Source organism: Colossoma macropomum, unplaced genomic scaffold, assembly GCF_904425465.1.
Source record: "Colossoma macropomum unplaced genomic scaffold, Colossoma_macropomum, whole genome shotgun sequence".
Lineage (NCBI taxonomy): Eukaryota > Metazoa > Chordata > Actinopteri > Characiformes > Serrasalmidae > Colossoma > Colossoma macropomum.
The window spans coordinates 16,485,949-16,507,655 of NW_023494787.1; the positions used below are offsets into that span (position 1 = coordinate 16,485,949).

General features: G+C 39.6%; 1 protein-coding gene across 1 annotated transcript in view; it reads right to left on the reverse strand.

Annotated features, from left to right (window-relative positions):
* adgrb2 (adhesion G protein-coupled receptor B2) overlaps positions 1-21,707 on the reverse strand; it is a 433,057-nt gene that overhangs the window by 163,180 nt on the left and 248,170 nt on the right. Inside the window, exons 9-14 of the mRNA XM_036566254.1 lie at positions 20,398-20,504; positions 16,305-16,499; positions 15,399-15,467; positions 8,796-8,904; positions 7,009-7,155; positions 1,778-1,853 (exon numbers count right to left, since the gene is read on the reverse strand). Of these exons, the coding sequence (XP_036422147.1) occupies positions 1,778-1,853; positions 7,009-7,155; positions 8,796-8,904; positions 15,399-15,467; positions 16,305-16,499; positions 20,398-20,504 (703 nt within the window). The remainder of the gene's footprint in view (positions 1-1,777; positions 1,854-7,008; positions 7,156-8,795; positions 8,905-15,398; positions 15,468-16,304; positions 16,500-20,397; positions 20,505-21,707) is intronic.

The following is a 21,707-nucleotide window of genomic DNA, read 5'->3' on the forward strand; positions in this document are numbered from 1 at the left end:
TCTAAAAAGTGCTGCACTCGGGGGATCTCTGTCCTAACTGCAACTGCAGCATTATTGTGCCGTTGTGGCGCTGAACCCCTAATCAATCCATTGCACTAAAAAAAACAGTCAAAATCACAGAGGAATTGCGTGACCGTGCTGTGAGCTGCAGACAGTGTAGAACTCACACAGCATGTCTTCACCTGTGGAGCTGCTTCTTTAAAAGCATTTAAAACTAAAACATAACTTAAAATTAACGCGCATCTGAGCTGCGGCAGAAACACTCCTAAAGTTTAATCTCTGAAACTCTGCTTTTCCTAAAAGCAGCACGCAGCGTTTACTCGCGCGAGGTCCCGTCTCAAAGCACACTATCTTCCCTATGTAGTGCACTTCGTGGATCATGAAATAGCAAATCCTTCACCCAAAGAGTGCAGGAAATGTTCACAATAACAATACATTAACAATAGGTTACAAATTCCCTATTTAAAACTCAACTGCTTGTTAATGATGATCGTGTTTGTTTGAACAGTAGCGCACTATGTAGGGGACATTGAGTGATTTGAGACGGTGTTATTCTCAGACAGTAAACACCGCAAGCGAGACGAGAAAGGGGAGCTGTGCAGATTGAACCTCTGCAGCGTCTCGTTCCGGAGCTTGTGTGAGTTAACTCAGAGCTCATTTTGGAGACACTGCTCCACAGAAATGTGTTAAAAGCTTTAGTTTCGATTCACAGTTGATTCACCAATTGTTTTTTTTTTTTTTTTGGACACTAAAAGCTTAATTTTATATTATTAACGAACCATAAACACAAGTTAAACCACACAAACCATGACATCTCTTCTATTTCAAAGTCCCCACGGACTTCTGCGTTAAAGTTAACCTTGCATTCTCTAAAGTAGCGGGTGGTGGTCGCGAAGATGACTCATAAGGTTGGATGTGTTGCCCCCTTTCGCCGCTATTTTCTTTCAGTCTGTTCTGCAGACAGGGTGGTCATCTGCAGACAGGGTGGTCATCTTCAATTAACTTTCCTTCTGCATCCTTATAAAACCCAAAACATGACAAAACGTCAGACTTGGTCTTCTTAGAAGGCTAAAATATCTCCGAATCTCTGTCACTACATTGCGCCATATTCTCCCCTCTCTCCCTCTCCCTCTCTCTCTCTCTCTCTCCCCCCCTTCCCCTCTACACACACACACACACACACACACACAGCGCTGCATCTGAGAGAATGATTCTGCCTTTGTTTGACTCTGTACAGCGAGTTTTTCACACCGCAGTAATCGACCACGGTTTTAACGATACTTTAAAGTTCAAACGGTACTACGAACCGTCATTAATTCTACCGCGGTTTACCGTGAAACCGGTAACCGTTTCATCTCTATTTAGATCAAACCACCAGCAGAGCTGTCCAGGCAGTTGGAACAAAATCCTGGGAAGGATTTTTACTTTCTGGACCTGAATTCTGACCACTGATATAGAAGTATGCCACAGCCAACTTACACAAAACAGAATGGTGCCACATTGCATTTAAACCAAGTCACCATAAAGTTTTGCACCTCTATGGTTTTGTATCACGGCATTCAACACAACAATATTTTATATCAAGCCTAATCATGAGTCATCTGAAACTAGCACTAGGGCACTGCAGGAGGCCTTGTGTATAAGCCTTATAGGTCAACAGGTTAGGACCTTAAAACAGACATCTTAGACGCTAAGCTGTTTTGTAGTGCAGATAAGCCAGAGTTATCACTGGCTCTCCTCTATTCTTAAGCTTGCTTTTGTAATCAGGGAGACTTACTTGGGTGCTGGCAGGATGAAGCCAAGGGTGCGGTACAGGATCGCTCCGATGACAAAGTAAGACGCCTCATCTGATTCTGCAAATGGGACATGAGCAACATGGACAGCGTTAAAAGCAGCTCAGCAGACTACCAAAAGGCCCATTACTGTAAGTCACAGAGCATTATGCAAAGTGCTTGCTGAAACACAACCAAGTAGCATACAAAGTAGCACCTAAAGTTAGATTACTTTAACAGACTCACCCATCCGAGCACATACACACATCCAATTCCACTGATTTGAAAGCGGATACGAGGGGATGCCGCCCCCACAGTCAAAAGAAAAACAACAAAAATTATCCCTCTTGTAAAACCATTATTTCCTCTTTATATCCCCTTTGGAAGAATGTCACAATGCACACTGACAGGGACAACATTTTATATTTTTCCTTGTTTTTTAGGCATTAAAAATATTCAGAATTCATTTTTATATGACTCCTTTTCAACTACTCTTAAATTAAACAGGTTGCCTTTGTAACTGCCCCTTAAAAGGGCCCATGTTGTGGAAAACTAAATTTTGCTCGATGTATGTTTAAAGAAAAGAGCTTGATTTTCTATGTAAACATTGTTAGTTTCAAAATGTAGTCACTCCTCAGTCCATACAGTCCATATATGTGAAAAAAAAAATCTGTCATTTGCACATAACCACTTATTTGGCCTACAGCAGTTTAGCCCTGCACATTCACATAGAAGTTATTAAGAGTTCCAACCCGTCCTGCTTTTTGAATGGGGCATAATATAAGGTAGCCAATCAGAACAGCAATCATTTACATACATCATTCTTAAAGGCACAGTAACAAAAACAGCCTGTTTAATTCTAAGGGATAAGGAGAGGTTGGAAAATGGCCATGTAAAAATGAATTGTGTCTGTTTCTGGTGCATAAACTAAAAAAAAAAAATTATAAGTGGACCTCAGGGAAGGCCAGCTCTGTTGTGATTGGCTGCCGTGTCTTGTGCTTCATTCATAAAGCAGTGAAAGATCCTTATAACTTCAGCATAAATGGACAGGGCTAAACTGCTGTAGGCTGGACAAGTGTGTGTATATATATATGTAAATGTGTTAGTTTGTGTGACATCACAAAAAAACCACAACTTCAAAACAGGCTGTTTTTGCAGCTCAGTGTTCACATATGGACTGTACAGGCTGGGAAGTGAATGAAACTTTATCAATTAATTTAAAAAATTTCCATTAAATTGGCCCTTTAAGATGTCCTACTTCACCTGTCTCCCACCCCTCTGGGTCATTTGAACTCACTAGCTTCCTTGATTTTTTTATTTACAATTTGAACACTGCACACATCCCTGGTTATCCAACAAAAAAATCATCACAGCAGCAACTGTGTCAGCTTTTTAAGACTCAGGTTGACATTCAGGTTCCTTCATCTGGTTTTAATACAGACGGACAAAGAGCAACACGTAAAGTACAGCAGAGCAGGCCTTAAAAAGTCGTCTGACAGAAGGACTTTGAGTCAGTCTGGACAAAGAGTGACATTTCGAAGTGAGGCGGAGAGAGTGAAGTGACCCAGCCGTCTGAATCTCTAGCCGTCTGTCCACCCCTCCCCACACACCCCTCTGTCCCTACCTCTTTTCAACTCTCTGCCTACATCACTCACTTCTGTACTTCTTCCATCTTTTTTGTTTTGTTCTCTCCATCACAGGACACACTTTCTTCCTCATGCACCTCTTCACATCTTTGTTCGCTTGCATGGGGCTGTTTTCTCTCCACATGCCTTTCTTCCTCATCCCTGCTTTTTCTCCCGCCAGTCCCTTCTTCTCTGCAGCCGTGCTGGGCTCTCAGCTGGAGCTGTGTCTTTAGGTAAATGCAATCACACTGGACGGAAGGAAGTGGTATAGATGGCACAAATGGGGTGGCGGTGAACTAGATAAGAGAAGGATGGAGGAATAGAGGAGGCACAACAGCCATTTAACCATGGCGCTGTCCCAGCTGGCACACATGTAGTCTTGTGGTCCTTATTTGTGCATACCCATGAGGAACGTGGGGCCATAGGATGTCCATTTGTTCTTCTAGTGTTCAAAAGTGTGCTGACACCTTATATGCAGCCTTAGTGCGTCCTTTGTTGAAGCCTATGTAAAGCTGCAACTACCTTTCGACCCAGACTATTGCCAAGATTTCTTTACTGGAACCTCTTTTGTCTTTAATGCAACATACAGTCCAGTAATATTGTCATGAGGTCCTAAATGGTGCCCAAAGCCCGGCAGTCCTCCTCCAAGTCATCATTTTTGGCAAACATGGCAAAGAACAAAACTCAGGCAGCTGTGTCTGATCCACCCATACCAGTGCGACATGCACTAACACGCCACCACCACGTCAGTGTCACTGCTGTGCTGAGAATGATCCAACACTCAAACAATACCAGCTCTGTGATGGTCCTGTAGGGGTCCTGACCATTGAAGAACAGGGTGAAAGGGAAGTTACCAAAGTATGCTGAGAAACAGATGGACTGTAGCATGTTACTGTCATTCTTTAACAACAAAGTTCACCTATATGGTAAATGGAGCTGATAAAATGGACAATAAGTGTAAACACAAGGTAGGTATAGTTAGGCAGACCGAGTGCAACTGAGGACACTATACATCCCTATACGTCTGTTGACGTCACTAAAGTCGGACTTGGAGGGGGACCGCAGAGCTTAGGGCCCTATGGTACTATTAGTGGTTAGTATGCTGCATTACAGATGAAGTGTAACAGTATCCTACACTACAGCTTGGGGTCAAATAGAAACTAGTATATTACTGCTGTCAGAAACCGAAGTCTATTGCTGTTGTTGGAAGAGAACCGTATCTCCATTTTTGTTGTTTCTCAGTTTTTAACACAATTTGAAAATGCCTGTTGCCCTTCACATTGTGTGCAAATTTCACGATGAAAGGACCAAAAGAACTGGTCCAGAATTACTTGGAAAAAAGTCTAGTTTCATTGGCTTACATTAAAAGTAAAGTATGTTTTTTCCTTCTCCTGTAAAGTTATCATTTTGGAGATACGAGGTTTTGTTCCGACAACAGTGATAATCAGTGTGTTCAGGTTTATGCATACACTGGTAAGTTAATGCATTCAGTATATGAAGGGTTTCACTGCAAAATGCAAAATAAACCAGTTTCAAAACGTTTCATTTTCATGACATACATTGTTGGGTGTGGGCTTTCCACATATAAGAAACATCAATGACATGTTGTGATTAACACTACCTTGATTGAAGAAATGATAAGTGGCATAGCAGTTCAATGTACTCTGTTTATCATAAACAAATCAACTGCCTAATAAGATTTTAAGGTCAAAGTCAAAATGTACTTTTTCCATGTTAGTTCATATGTGTGGTCTTAGTTAGCACAATTTAAAAGACAACATTTTTGTTCTTCCACAATCGTTTGACCCCCCTAAAAAAGTTTTGATTACATTACCATGTACCAGCAGGCAGGGAAAAATAACATTAGCACGATATCGGTTTCTTACCGTCACCCCCTCCGACCAAACCAACCCATCATCAAGCGGAAACACTCACCTCATACTTTGATTTACTCAGAAACATGTCACAGTATGGAAGAAAAACGTCCAATTCATGTTGACTGTAATCACAGTAAATTTGATCGTGTCACTAGTAGAAATAAAGATACGTTCTGAGACATCTTTCAGTGGACTGCACTAAAACGGTCAGTCCACTCAACGTTCCATTTTAATTTTGTGGAAAAATTGCATAAATCTCACAGCGGTTGTTGTCCCTACAATAAGACTATGAAATTCTCATTTGTAATTATTGAGTCTGAATCAAACATGAGAAAAAAAACACCACACATGCTGACAGAACCAAATAGGAGCACTGATTGAACTGCAGTGTTGTCTCAGCACAGCAGGACTATTAAAAAAACAAATACAAGTAATCAGCGAGCTGAGGGCCAAGTGATTCAATATTAAAGAGCAATGGCTTTCGTGCTATTCGTGTTGTTTGTCTGAGTCGTTGCTTTTAACACTCAGAGGCCATGGTGAGTGAACAGAGGTGTTTCTCTCAACTAACAAAAAGGGAGCAAGGCATTCTACAGAAGAACCTTAGACAACAGTGAAGGCTCTCTGAGGGTACAGCAAGGCCAGAGTCAATCAAACGCCAATCATTTGGAACACAAGTTTGGCTGCTTGTTAACCCGACCACATTAAAAGATAACAATCGCAGTCCAGGTCTTGACAAGTCCTGAATGGAGACTCACCAATCCACTCCTTTCATTTTCACTGCCTTCACTTTAACAAAGCCAGCGTCGACAAGAAGAGGCTGCTCAGACAAAGTTCTCTGCTGTCCTACAGAATACACAGAGCATCAACAAAGTGTCGGACAAGGGGGTATCTTATCGCCCGCAGCAGGGGGTGGGGAAGAGTGTGTTTACACAAGGAGCCGGTTTCTTATTATCTGTCAGGGCGGCTGGATGTAATGGTTCAGTCTGGAGTGGGAGGAGCTGTCTGCGACTGAGACGGCGGACTGGAATAGTAACCATTTCCTCTATCTCCGTCTGTTTTTCTCTCCGTGTCATCTGGGCTTCTCTTTAGCCTTCAGTCTGCCTCTTCAAACGCCCCTCGCTCTAACTGGGTCTTATCTTTCTCTCTGGCAGTATGTGCAACCTCTTCTGCCTTAATTTCCTCCTCCAGGACCTGAAGGACTGAGCATCTTCCCCATCATCTGAACCCCAGGCTCCTTTTCACCCCCCCGCCCCCCCTCCTTCCTCTCTCTCTCAAACTCCCGCACTCCATCTCTCTTTTCTCCTGTGCCCTCGTTCTCCAAAACACAATCGATTTTCCTCCTCAGACCTCGGGGTGATTGAGGTGCTCGCAGCTTGAAGAGAGAGACGGTGAGAAACTAGAGAAAGAGAGATTGTGAGCTAGAGATAGGCCGACGGACAGATGGAGAGAGCGAAAGAGAAATGTGGAGAAGCCAAAATGGATGGAACAGAGGAAGAGGAGCTGAGTAATAACTCCAACAAGGATTACACCTATGGAGCTGATGCCTCGCTCAGATCAAACCAGCTGAAAGGAGAGTAAGTGTGGAACATGTTTCTGATACCTGCCGTTTGAGGCCCGGTCAGTGTTTAGCACTGTTTGTCCACACTGCATCCATTTTTCTGCAGACTGCAGTAGGTAGAAATGATATACTGCACCACTCTGGCAAACAGAAAGGCCAGATATCCCCCCACTCACCATCAGAGGACAGAGTGAAGATCTCCTTGGGGATGAAGAGTTTGTCCTCCGCCGACCGCGCCCAGTCCTTCATCCCCCGCCTTCCCTTCATAGGGAAGTTGATGTCGCTGGAGACGGCCGACACCGGCTCACGCTGGATAGTGATAACTGATACAGAGAAAGAGAAACATAACTAAGTGACCTATACATAACCTGGACTTGTCATATCAATAATTACTGTCATTGTATCCATTAATGATTTCTACAGTGATTGAGACTGTAACTTATCTTATTAAGAGTTATCTTATTAAGAGTATCTGTAGATGGTTTTCTCAATGTTTCCTTTTTTGGGACCAGCAAAAAGATATTCAGTGATAAATAATATACGGTAAATATTTACAGTCCATTTTTTTTTCATACCTGCCTCAAGATGCAATCATCCCTTTTTGAAATATGAGGCATTCTGGATGCTAATTTTATTATAACCTCATTCTCAATATTGTGGAGCTTTCCAAAAGGTGTGAAATCACCTACAGCTCTGCTCATCATTTTCATTACAAAATGCTCTATATCTATTTGTAGCAATTCCAGATATAACCATTATTTACTAAGAATAATGGTAACATATTATTTGAGTGGTCCTTTGTGGATAATTAATAAACTCTTAACAGAGTATCAGTAACACATCAACATCATATCAGTGAATTATCAGTAGTGAAGTATCTGAATACACTGAAGTAAATATCTTGTAGATGTTCTGTTGATACATTACTTACATTAAGTAGATGTGTTGTTAATATGTTACTTTCATCGCGCAAAACCTAACCTTACCCAAACTTACCCAACACCTAACCCTCACCCTGGCCCTAATCCTAACCCTCATATGTTTTTGACATGTTACTGAGAGTCCATTGAGTGTTTTTTTCATCTAAAAAGGACCATCAAAATAAAGTGTTACCAGAAAAACAGCTAATGTATAGTAGAAATTATTCATCTAATAAAGATGGTAATAATCATAATATAGCCCCTTCTCATTGACATATATCATGATAAAAAACATTTTAAAGTGTTCTACAATGCATGTTTGAACGCTTCCATATTTTTAGTGGCACTCTAAAAATTATTTGAAATTGTTTTTGAATTGTACTAGCATCATACTGAGTAAGTACTGAAAATAATGTGCATGTGAGGCTATGTGAGCACTAGGTATACAGACTTTTTCACCATTATTATTATTACAAGCATTATTAAGCATTCCATTCACTGATTTGGAAAAACTTTCTTTCTTTCTAATTTTTCTTTCTATTTTTTTTCTGCTTCTTGGTCATAAAAATCTGGAAATATTAAATTAATCATCTAAATATACCTTTTGCATGATAGTAAAATAGTAAGTAGTGTAGTAAATCTACACTATATATGTTTTTAGTGTACTGATTCATTGTACTGCTTATTTATTGTATTGTTTGTTTCATAGTAGTTAATAATTTAAAGTAGTTAATAGGTATTGAGATTAATAACAGAAAAATAGGCAGTTGAAGCAGTTAACCGCAATTCATGCAAATTATGCCATTTTGGATTTGAATCATTATCTGTGCGTGAGAGAGAGAGAGAGAGAGAGAGAGAGAGAGAAAGAGAGAGAGATGCAGCTATAAAGTCAGATAGCTAGTTGATAGTGAACATTAACAGGATCAAAGTTCCTCTGATACAACATGAACATCTTTCAGACATAAAATAAGAAGTCTCAATTCAGTCCAACTCTCATCTCCATCTTCATTTCTAGCACGTTTTTGATTTCTAACAGCACTCACTGAGGTTAGTGGTGACGACCAGAAAACTCTGGAAAGGCTTCTGAGCCTCCCCGATGTGATGGATGAAGTCTTCTACGACTCGCATTAGCAGCACTGCACCTGGAGAGACCTGAGGAAAACCAGACCATTTAAGAAGCAATAGAAGAAATAAAATGAACAAACGGTAAAAATGAGCAAATGACTAACTTAGTATGCTGTTCATACAGTCACTATAAATTGGTTGTTGTTTATAGACTGTCTGTAATACATGATCTATCAACACTCCCACAAGAACGTTCTTTCACAGTAACTCGTGCAAAGCTGGACAGAATTTTTAGAATTTAGACATCAAGTTCTCTCCCATCACATGATGCTACCAAGCTAGAAGATGAAGGCTAGTATGTGCCTCTTCTGAGAGACATGAAACACCACCACATTTTTTGTTGTTGGTTCTGCATTGTGTTCAACATGCTTGGAGGAGAACAGTACCTGCCAATTCTGTCACTTCAGCTAAGAGATGCCCACAATGGCTAACATCATAGTAAGTGAAGGTGGAAGAGGGAGGGCCATCCTTCCAACCCAGAGAGTGCGAGGTCTATTATGCTCTCTTGGGCTTGTGGCCATAGATGGCTATTGTTGGGGATCAAGCTCACAAACTCCCCTGACGACAGGGCCAATGCTTAGACTGTTGCACCGCTTGGGAACATGGATTTTTTGTTTGTAATCAAGCAAACGCATTGTCACAAAATTGTTGCCTGCCCAGTTTTGATTATCTACAGAAACATTGTCCAGCTTGGCAGCACAGAATTTTAAACTGGAAACTCAATGTTATGTAGCAAATTTAACTCCACCCTAAATGCATCAGGTCAAATAGGAATTCTGCCAATGTGTAAAGCAGTGGTCTTCCACTCTGATCCTGCAGAGCATAGTTCCAACCATAATTTGCCACACCAGCTCCAGCTAATCAACCTCCTCCTTGCCACCGATTGGCTGGATTAGATGTATTAGGGGGTAAGTAAGTAGCGGGGCAGCTTACTGGATACAAGTTGGAACTACAATCTTCAGGAAGGAACCTCTCCAGGACCAGGGCTGGAGACCACTGGCGTAAAGCTTGTCGCTACCGAAGAACACATTTGTGGGCGAAGTATAAATCTGTGAATTACATTTGTAATGATAAATGAAGTCATTCAGTCCTCTAGAAATACTCCAAAAATGTATTATGCCAACTTTTATCACAATAACGATATCACGAAGGAAAATAAATTCCTGTGTTTTTCCCGTCACTCTAAGGCTCTGGTGAAGGCCAACACCTACAACCTCTCAAGCAGACACATAGAAATTCTAAATACTAAACCTCAGTCACATATTAAAACCATATTAAAACCATCAGTTCTTTGAAACAGCACCATGACTTTAATATCAATGCACGCTACTTAGCGGAGCTGGTACGTGCCCATGACTCAGAGACGCGGCTTATAGAAAACAGAGAGAAACATTCAGCGTGAGCCATTCTCCAGCGCTCCCACGCTTGATCTTTACAACGCCGTCTTTATAGATTGTTGTGAGGTTTTAATTCTCACAGCCTTTGTTCTGAGGGGGAAGCGTGTCACAGCCACATTTCTTGATGATGTTCATGAGGCTAAGGAGTCCATTCTTCAATCTAATTGGAATTTCGCCTTTTCTCCGCATGTGTGCAAATGAAGGAATTTATGAATGTCTGAGCGAGTGTCTCGCTGCTCTGCTATAGGGCACACGTGTGTGTCTGTGAGGGGAGGGGACAGAGTGCAACAACAGCAGCATTTGTTACCTTTTTTCTGGCCCAACTTTTTTTTTTTTGCACCAATTAAATCCAATTTAATATGCAGCAGATGGTGGTTTATATGGAGCCAAATAAGAAATGGAGTAGATTGCCTGCTCTGTTTGTTTGTAATGAATAACTGAAGCACTAACACACTTCCTTATATTCTGAATCGGGGCTTGTTTTCTGCTCTCCTGCAGGGAACAGATCTCATTTACTTTAGTTTTGGAGCTCTTTGACGTGTGTAATATTGGGGCTTTGTCGGCTGTTTGCTCTGTTCCTGGCACCATGAGCGAGTCTTTACTAACTGTGTAAGAATAAATTGTCAACACAGAGCTATTTCTCTTTCTCTGTATCTTTTCTGTTTTTTTTATTGATGTCTTTTTAACCGATTCATGTCCAGCAAGTAATCAATGGCTGAGATGTAAACAAAGTCATTCAGAGTGGTCTGATGTGAAACGTTCTGTAGAGAAACTTACAGACTCTGATTTCTTTACAGTGGTGGTGATAGGAACCATGGATCGCAATGTGTATGATGCCATTATAGCCATTATGTTTACTATCCAAAGCATGTAGTAAACCTACATGTGTCGTCTGAGTTTTTATACACAATATTGATCATTTATCTCAACACAATCACAGAACGTGTCTCAGGCATCAGACAATGTGTAATAACTTTCGTGATATAGCTTTAGAGGTACTAAATCAGACATTTAGTTACTCTCACCACTACTGTAAACAATACTGACTGTGCAAGTTTCTCTATAATACAATATTTAACATCAAACAACTCTGAATGACTTTGTTAATGTCTTAGTTATTTAATTGTGCAGATTTATTAAGATAAATGAATTAATAAAATCTCACTTTTCAGCCATATTTTTTGATAGATGTGAAGAGTTTTTTCAGATTTGTGATCAAGCAACACGTAGACCACAGAACATTTAAATCTTTAGATACGGTTGTATGTAAAATTTTGAGCACCCTTAATAACATTCTCTAAAGAGGACACAGCTCTGCACATTTTAATGCATAATTACAGTTTTGGAATATATATTCCTAATATGTTTCTATCCGAATATGAAATTGTGCTCTACAAATTAAGTGTGTTCTCTGTAAAGGATGTGTTGCACACTCAGGGTGTGCAAACTTTTGTATACAGCTGTATGGACATCAATGGGTTTCTTTTTAGGGGACAACAGCAAGCAAATTTTGTGGTGTAAAAATTAAAAAAAAAATAATGAAAGCTCTTTTCTTTTCTTGGCTTATTTGCATACACATTGTTGCCCGTGGGGCATCTGCTCTAGTCTTAGTAGGTCACATTGTTAGTCCAGTTAGGAAATGTCCAGATGGTGTGGAAACGCAACATTACTGAAGGGCACTGCTGTTGACTCAATTGCATTGTTCAAACATATACACACAAAAAATGACAACATACACACACACACACACACATACCCACACACACACACTGTTTAAGGTGGAGTCTGTGTTCATGACTGCGAGGGAACAGGTGTTATTTTATGAGTGTGTAATAATGATGAAAACATTATGTCATTAGAATCAGTGAACCATGGCAGCATTAACACACTCACTCTGAATAAAAATAGCATTAGCACATCACGGTTACCCTCACACTCTTCACCACACACAGCTCTTATGCATTATATAGACAAAAATATTGGGACACACCTCCTAATTTTGAGATTTCTCATTGCTAACAGGTGGATAAAATTAAGCACATAGCTTTGCGATCTCCATAGACACACACGACAGTAGAATGGTTCATACTGAAGAGCTCAGTGACTAAGTCAGTCTGTGAAATTTCTCTCCTACTAGATCTGTCCCTGTCAACTGTAAGTGCTTTTATTGTGAAATGAATTGCTCCTAATAACAGCTTAGCCATGAAGCAGTAGACCATGCAAACTCTGAGTCTATCCTCTGTTGAATCACTCACTAAAGAGTTCCAAACTTCCTACTGATGCGCAAAGAACTGTGCATCAGGAGCTTCATCATGTGGAGCGATGAATCATGCTTCTCTATCTGGCAGTCTGATGGACGAGTCTGGGTTTGGCGAATGCCAGGAGAATGTTACCTGCCTTACTGCATTGTGCCAACTGTAAAGTTTGGTAGAGGAGGGATAATGCTACGGGGCTGGCCTAGGCCCCTTAGTTCCAGTGAAGGGAGATCTTAACGCTTCAGCAGACCAAGACATTTTGGACAATTGTATGCTTCCAACTTTGTAGTTTGGAGAAGACCCTTTTCTGTTCCAGCATGACTGAGTCCCAGTGCGGGAAGCAAGGTCCATACAAGCATGGCTGGGGAAGAACTTGACTTGCCTGCACAGAGCCCTGACCTCAACCCCATTATTTCATCTCCATTCTAGTTCATCTTTGAGATGAATTAGAATGGAGATTGAGAGCCAGGCCCTCTCGTCCAACATCAGTGTCTGACCTCACAAATGCTCTTCTGGATGAATGAGCAAAAACTGCCACAGACACACTTCAAAATCTTGTAGAAAGCTTCTCAGAAAAGTGGAATATATATAGGAGTGACCAACTCCATATTAATGCCTATGGATTTAGAATGGGATGTCATAAAAGCTCCTATAGGTATGATGTGTAGGTGTCCCAATACTTTTGTCCATATAGTGTATATTTCAACAAAAACCGTGACTAGAGCCAACATTCCCTCTCTGACTGTGCAAATAGCATGATGATTTCTCACCCATACTGTTTTATTCGACGTCCTCTCATTTTCTCTCTGTATCGCTCTCATCCTCTCTGTCTGTTACTTTCTCTCTCTCTCTCTCTCTCTGTATCTAGCTATCTCTTCTTGGCCTCTCTTTCTGTTTGTCTCTTTTTTACCTCTCTATATCTTGTTCCAACCCATTCTCTGTCTTGTTCCCTCTCTCTGTCTGACTCTTTCTCTCTCTCTCCCCTGTCTACTTATCTATTCTCAGCCTCTTTCACTTTGCCACATTCTTCATATCTATCTTGTCCCCCCCCTCTTGCTCTTTCTCTCTATCTCTCTCCATTTACCTCTTTCTTCTCTCTCCTTCTTTTTCTTTCCTTCATTTGTTTCATTCTTTCTTTCTCTCTCTCACTATGACTTTCTCTTTTTTGTCTTTTTTGTCTCTCCTTCTTTTCTTTCTTTCCTTCTTTCTTTCTCTCTCTCTCTCTCTCTCTCTCTCTCTAATTCACCTTGCTTTACTGGCATGAGTTGTAATTGACAACTGTTGCCAAAGCAATGAATGGAATGCTTACATATGTGAAGAGTTCCCTCGTTTCATGTACATCAACTGGTCACTTCATTATTCTACACTTGTATCTATGCTCACTGTTCATTTAATCAGCTAGACTCACTGGTGGTGTGTTAGTGTGTGTTTGTCTGATCTGAGTGGATCAGGCACAGCAGTGCTGCTGGAGTTTTTAAACACCTCCGTGTCTCTGCTTGACTGAGAAGAGTCCACCAACCAAAAACAACCAGCCCACAGCAACCTATGGGCAGCGACCTGTGACCACTAATTAAAGACTAGAGGACGACCAACACGAACTGTGCAGCAACAGATGAGCTACTGTCTCTGACTTTACATCTACAAGGTGTATAAACATAGACATGTCTAATAAAGTAGTCAGTGTGTGGACACAGTGTTTAAAAACTGTGGATAAGTAGGTTAGGCTAAAAACTAGAAATTTAAAACTGGGCCATTGTTCCTCAAAGTGTCTCTCTGTTTTGTATCAGTGGGTTCTGCAAACAAAGGCTTGGTTTGGTTTGTGTGGATAACCCCGTCATAATTCAAGAGCTATTCAAACACTTTTGGATTTGGAGTACCAGAGTGTGTGCCACTTAGATAGCATGTGGACCAGATACTGGACAGCAAAGATGAATAATAGCATGTAAGTCACCAACAATGAAATAAAGTGAAGCAGGGAATCCAACTGGCCTTCAGAGTGACAGTTCTTTTTTTAATACAGCTCTTGAAAAGCCTTCAGTGCAATATTGCAATGTTGAAATATTACTACAATTTATATTGTAGTAATATTTCAACATTGCAATATTGCGCTGAAGGCTTTTCAAGAGCTATTTCAAGAGCTATTGATAACTGGAATAATGACAAAATAAAAATCAGTAGTGTATTTGACATAACTAAAGCAGCATGTATCAGCACCTAAACATCTCTTACAACATCTAAACATCTTTAGAACTGTTCTTTAAAAATGCTGCATTGCTTTTTCTGTATTTTTTCTGCAGTTTTTTATTTTCTAATTTCTATTAATGTCTATATATATATAGTTTGTTACAGCAGTGTAGGTGAAAAGGCAACCTATTCTTGTTAGCACCTTGTTCTTATTCTTCTCTGAGGTCTCAGATGTGCTGACACTGATTACATACAAATGGATGGTCAGCTCAAGTACAGTCACAAAGCTCTCTCTGAGTGTGAAAGTCACGTCTTTTCATGGCCACAGTTTCAACACCTGATGTACAATTAAGCCTAATTGAATCTGAAGCTCATGCTTCATTCTTAGAAGGCCAGACAGTAACCCAAACACAAGCTTGGCCTAATGGATCTGCCTTAGCTAGTGTGGCAGACTCGAATCTGCATATCCCACGCAGCACTCAGGCTCTGTGTATTAGATGTTAGCTTAATTAGCCCAATTATTAATCTGCACTTTGACAGTAGCAGTGACTCCAATAACCATCCACTGTCAAGAGGAAATTAAGGAACACTATAAAAGTAATGTCCAACAGGAGTGATGGAGTGTGCTTATGAGATAGATACATGTGTGGGTGTCTAAAAGGTTCAATAAGGAGTTGGACGTTACCTGGTGAGCATCTTCCCATTTCTCAAGGTTTTCCATGTCCAACATTAAGCTGACTATCTGGAAGAATTTCTGTGGAAGAGGAAAGCAGCAATGATGAGGAAAAAAAGAAAGTGGGCTCAAATTTGCATATAATTTGGTATTTGTCTGTGTGTTTGTGTATGAGAGTGCATGTGTGGTAGGGGTGTAATGATACACACATTTCATGTTATTTGTACTGTGGTTATCGCACAATACATTTTCAATAAAAACCAAATAATAATAATAATTTTTGCTCATCCCAATTGTCAAAACAAGAACAGAGCTCCTGGTGAAAGGATAATGAGTAATTTTCTTAGAAAACAAATAAAGTTCAGTGGAATATCATCTTTGGAATATCTTTGAAAATAGAATGTTCCTAAACACAACAAATGAAACCACTTCAGTTTATGATAGTAATATGTCTGATATCAAAAATATTTTGGTAACTCTTTACTGTACATCAGTATTCATAAGGCTACAAAATACCTATAGCAGTATGTAAAATATTGAATAATCCCAGTCAAAATCTTAAGTGACCAACAAAACTTGTAATTTGACCAGTGATGCCCAACAGCATTGTTTTACTGTAATATACACTAAGCAACAAACTCAGTTGCTATGATGACCTTATATTATTTCTCAAATAGGTGTTACGTCAACTTGGCATCAAAGTTGACAAAAGCAGACTTCATGACAAATGACGATTATTGGAATAAGCCTTTAGAAGTGTTTATGTAGGCTCATGTCAGTAGTGTTACCAAATGCGTATCATAAAATCTCTCTGTATTGAATATTATATATTAATATGCATATAGTAACACCCCATATGTGTGGAGAGTGTTTGCCTCTGTGTGTCTGCGTGTATGTGTGTGCATTCTGCACAGCCACCTGCACGTCGTCGGGAGCTGGGATGTAGGTTGCTCGCTTGAAGGTGTCCGTCACATTTCGGAGAATCTCCACGGAGAATAAGAGGTCACCGCTGTAATAGCTGCGACGGGACATTAACTCCAGGAGACTCCTCACGATCTGAGACATGCCCTCCCCTGCCAGGGTCCTCTGACCCTTCGCAAGATGCTCTCGTAACTGTCAGAGGAGAGGAGAGGCTGAATCCTTTTTTATACCACTCTATTAGTTTCAAGCGTTTCTTAGAAGTCAAGAGTTCTATCTTTTTCATTTAAAAAAAAATGTACACACAAAATGTACTTTTTATCAAATATCAAAAAATAATACATACATGAAAGTTAGGAATGGATTTCTAAGGGTTAAGAATTCCTCTCATTGCTTTGGTAACACATTATTAAATGCTGAGGGGCAATGGGACCCGTATGTAGTCCCACACTTCCTCACTCTCACAACTACATAACTTACACTCACCAGTGTTCAAAAGTTTGGAGTCATTTATGATTTATGCAATAGTGTTTGAATTTTGTAAACAAGGAATTATTTACTGATAAATAATAAAATGTGATTATCTGTTTATATTATTATTTTTTTTTTTTGCCCAAGGCCACAATCAGATATACCCAGTCAGTCCTAGGATTTGACCCTACAACTTTCCAGTAGCTGGAACACTCTCCTACCACTAGATTACCAGCCAATCTATTCTGTACACGTTTGCAACCAAACTTTTCCAAGGTTTCTAATCAAACTTTTTAACAATAGTTCCAAATTCCAAACTTTTGAACAGTGATTCCAAACTTCTGAACACAGATTTCAAACTTTTGAACACTGATTCCAAATTTTTAATCAGTGATTCCAAATTTTTGAACAGTGATTCCAAACTTTTAACACTGATTCCAAATTTTTAATCAGTGATTCCAAATGTTTGAACAGTGATTTCAAACATTGATTCTAAACTTTTGAACAGTGATTCCAATCTTTTGAACAGTGATTCCAAATTTTTAATCAGTGATTCCAAACTTTTGATCAGTGATTACAAATTTTTGAACAGTGATTCCAAACTTTTAACACTGATTCCAAATTTTTAATCAGTGATTACAAACTTTTGATCAGTGATTACAAATTTTTGAACAGTGATTCCAAACTTTTAACACTGATTCCAAATTTTTAATCAGTGATTCCAAATGTTTGAACAGCGATTTCAAACATTGATTCCCAACTTTTGAACATTATGCCTCGTTCATTTTCTTAAATATTTTCTCAAGAAAGGTCATAAGAAAAAGTCTACATCAGATTCATGACGTGTTCTTAAACTGCAGAACTGTTCGCATCTAGAGTGGCGCATAGATTCTGTTCTTACCTAAGAACGAATCAGAAATAAGAAAACAATGGTGAATGTCAGAATGTCATGTTTTTGAACAGTGATTCTAAACTTGTCAACATTAATTCCAAATTTCTTAACATCGATTCCAAAGTTTTCCAAATGTTTGAAAACTGATTTCATACTTTTGAACAGTGATTCCAAAGTTCTGAAAATGGACTCCAAACTTCTGAACAGCAATTCCAAACATTTGAACAGCTATTTCAAACTTCTGACAGTCACAATAATTACTGAATAATTCAACATAGTTACTCAATTATAAATCTTAAGGTGAGTGACAGATCAATAAACCTGTACTTGAAGAGGTTAAACACACACTCCCACACAGACAGACAGAAAATAAGCCCAATACTAATGACAAAATGACATTTAATGTCAGGTCAACAACAGAAGTAACAAAGCACACATTCATTCTTTGAGACTGCATCAAACTCATTGATCCGTGTTCAGAGCAAAGTGCATGTTGCTCACAGAATCGAAATCCACCATAACTGCCACCAATAAAGCAAACTGGACAAAACGAGGACAACTGTTTCCCTCATGACTGAGTGAGTGCTTGTTTATGGTCTAAAGAGAACAGAGCAGACTGACTGACTAATGACAGCATTGTGGGTCCAAGAGGCAGCAGACAATAGCAATCAGAACTAACTAAACATTGTCTGATTATAATGAGGGGTTAGTGAACAGGTTAACAGAACAATCAACCAAATCACATTGCACCCCAGTCAATTTCCTGAGCCTCTTGGCTACCTTCATTAGAGATATTATGCAATTATAGTATACACAAGGTCAAAGTTCAACAACTAGAAATTAAGGAGAGCACATAAGTGTTAAGTGTGTGCCAAGGGCCATGCAGAAAAGTCAAAGGGTGGATCAACTATAATGAAGCTCTGTATACACATTATATTACAGGAATGAATTCAAAACAGATTGAAGGGATTCCAAGATGTGTAAGTTATCATTGACTACATTTACATGCACACCAGTGGTTCAATATTAGTCTAACTAAAACTGCTAGCCTAAGCTATGGTCATGGAAACAACAGGGTTCAGTTGTATGGTCTAACTAATGACCTATGCCTAGTACATCTCTCATCTCTCATACTCATATAGATTTAATAGAAATGCAGTCTGGTGGATTTATCATGTTTGGTATCAGCAAACTAACTCATCACAAACTATTTTGGAGCTAAGTACGAGGCGAGGTTATGATGTAAGTAGGCTAGTAACATTAGTTAAGGCATTTATCTGTTTATTTAAAAGATTTTAGATTGAGTGCTTTTTTCTGTGAACATCTTAAGTCACAGTTCACCTACCATATATTTCTTTAGTTTTGTTCTGGGTTTAAATTAATGTGCTAATAACACAATGCTGAGTGGTGTGCTGTGGTGCTTGGGGACGCCGAGCAGTGCTAGAAGCTGTCAAGTGGCTGCACTGATGCTGAAAATTACGGTTTCAAATTTTTTTGGAGGCTCATCCAGTGTGCAGTGGGCCTTGACTTGCAAACAAAGTTTTGGACATTTTGTGGCTTTTTTCTGTAGCGCCTCATGTGATGACAGCTTTCTGACACCAAAACAAAAAGGAGTCACAAAAGGTGTTAAGGGTCTCTGGGGCGAGCAGTGCCAGTGCCAACATAAGCAGCTGCTTAGAGCCCCACAGCCGCCAGGGGGCCCCCTAACTGTTCTGATATTACTATTCCTTTCTGTTGTCTAAGATGTTTGAGTGAGAGGGAAAAGCAACTGTTAACCATGTCAAAAAAAAAGAAATCTGGAGCTGAAAAATGGAGAAAAGAAAGGGAAGATGCGGAAAAATGCTTAAAGATTGAGGTATCTTTTGTTGTGTTAATGTTAGGCCAATTATTTTGTAGTTGGACAACAAGAAGTAGTGAATCTTGGGTCTGTCTAACAAACCAGGTTCAACTTAGGCAGTTTTAGCTTTACTAACAGACGCCGTTAACAATGGTCGTTAACAACTTTCTCTGATAACCCAGGTTAAAATACTCAGATGTTAGACAGAGCTCTGGACTATGAATGCTGATGTTATCTGTAATTAACACTGTAACTTATTAGAACCCTATATGAGTATCCAATCATCAGCAGTACACAATTAGCCAGTTATAAATGTACAGAATTTGGACAGGTCATGGTGGTTATTGTTATTAGATAGCCTTGTTACAGCCTGTCTAGGTAGGTCACAATATAAAGGTGTTGTCTCAACATTCCTGTCTCCAGCCTGCCAGCCACCGAGCACTCACAGGCAAAAAATTCTATATTCTAAATGCTTTATATTATATGTTTATAAAGCTTAAGCTTCCAGGGAGGTCACAGTCAATATTAAAAACAAAAAAATCCACCCCACATAAAACTAACTTACCTAGACGTCCCTCATTTTAAACAATGAGGAAATTGACATCATTAGAAATTAAAATGGCAGGATAAAAAAGAATGTGGATATTTTTCAACAGAAAAATGATGAGTATACAAACTTAGCTGCGTCATAAAGTAGTTGTTCCACATTGTAAAGTCAGACTATGCTTGAGTGCATGTTAACATGACTATTACTACCTAGTCTTTTATACAACTCTAATAAAAGGCTTTCAGGCTATTGTGCGCTAAGCATATTTATGAAAAGTTATTGACACAGTCCAAACTGGATTTGATATGATTATAACCAGAAAGAAGAGGAAAAAAATGGCACTTACAGATAAATGTAAATATCTATACTCAAGTGAGATGCATCGGGCGAAGCTCGGAGGACCCCAGTAAGCAACTCCATTATTGTCCAGCAAACAACGACGACTAGCAGATCCTACAGAGAGAGAGAAAAGAAGACATGGTAGATGTTTCAATATTGTGGCTTAAGATGGTAAAAAAACAAAATGACCCCTTTTCACATTCAGTAATGTCTAGCCACGCTGAATAATAAGCGTGCTAGAGCTACAGCCCCTTTCTACTGATCCAAAAGTCCTTTTCTGCCTCTGGTTAACAACAGATAAGATCAAGAAAAAAAAAATCTCTTCAAAACATGCAAACCCTGCTGCAAAGCCCGTTTACTCACACTTGCATCATGCTGCCTCTATGCAATGGGCCATGACCGCACTATCACCCGTCTGCCCGTCTGCACTGGGCAGGACAGAGTCGCATTCCCTAATCCACAGGGAGACACTAGCAAAGTCTCATGGGAGGAAGCTATGTTAGCTTACCTGCCTGTAGGAATATTTTTGTCATTTTTTCCCCTTTTTTTGTCTTTTTGTTTTGTTTTTTGGCTTCTTTTCATGGAGGATACATTACACTCCAGCTTTGACCTCATTCACCACTGCATTCCACACTGAACACTTCAAAGGCATCATTTATTAGCCGTCTGTGTTTTTTTTATTAGGTATAAATCAATGAGAGCCCTGGGGCTGTTTCCAGCACGATATCTGAGATATATCATACGCAGCACTACGGAAACGTAAACACGCTTAAAAAAAAAAGAGTAATGTGTGCAGCTAGGTGCTGTAGGACAGCAGGGATTATGCCTTAGGCACTGGTACCCAAGTGTGTGAGCTCTTTGAATTTAAACCTTGACCCAAAGTCCACCTTTTGCAGGTAGTGACAAGAATTCAGTGCTCAATATCATATCAGAGCCTCCTTGGACTGTAACATGGCTGTAAGCCTGGTTTATAGTCATTATGCACTGGGCTGCTAAACAACACAGCATTGAGCTTCCACTCACGCATCTCTCTTCAATGGGGTCCAAAATGAATGTTCATTAAGCGTAGAGAAATCAACTTATTTTGACTGCAGTAGTGAGCTTGTTGCCTGTGGTTAAGTTTTTGGAAATGACTAATTGCATCTCTGATAGCATTTTATGGTCTGGTTTTACTGATCATAAAATCTTTTAATAAAGCCATTTTTCATGACTTGGAACTAGCACATCAGTTTTTTTTAGCACGGTGCAGTTCGGTTCCTGTCATTACTATAGCTCATTTATCTGTTGAGTGATTGTTGTGAACTTTTTTTTCTTTAC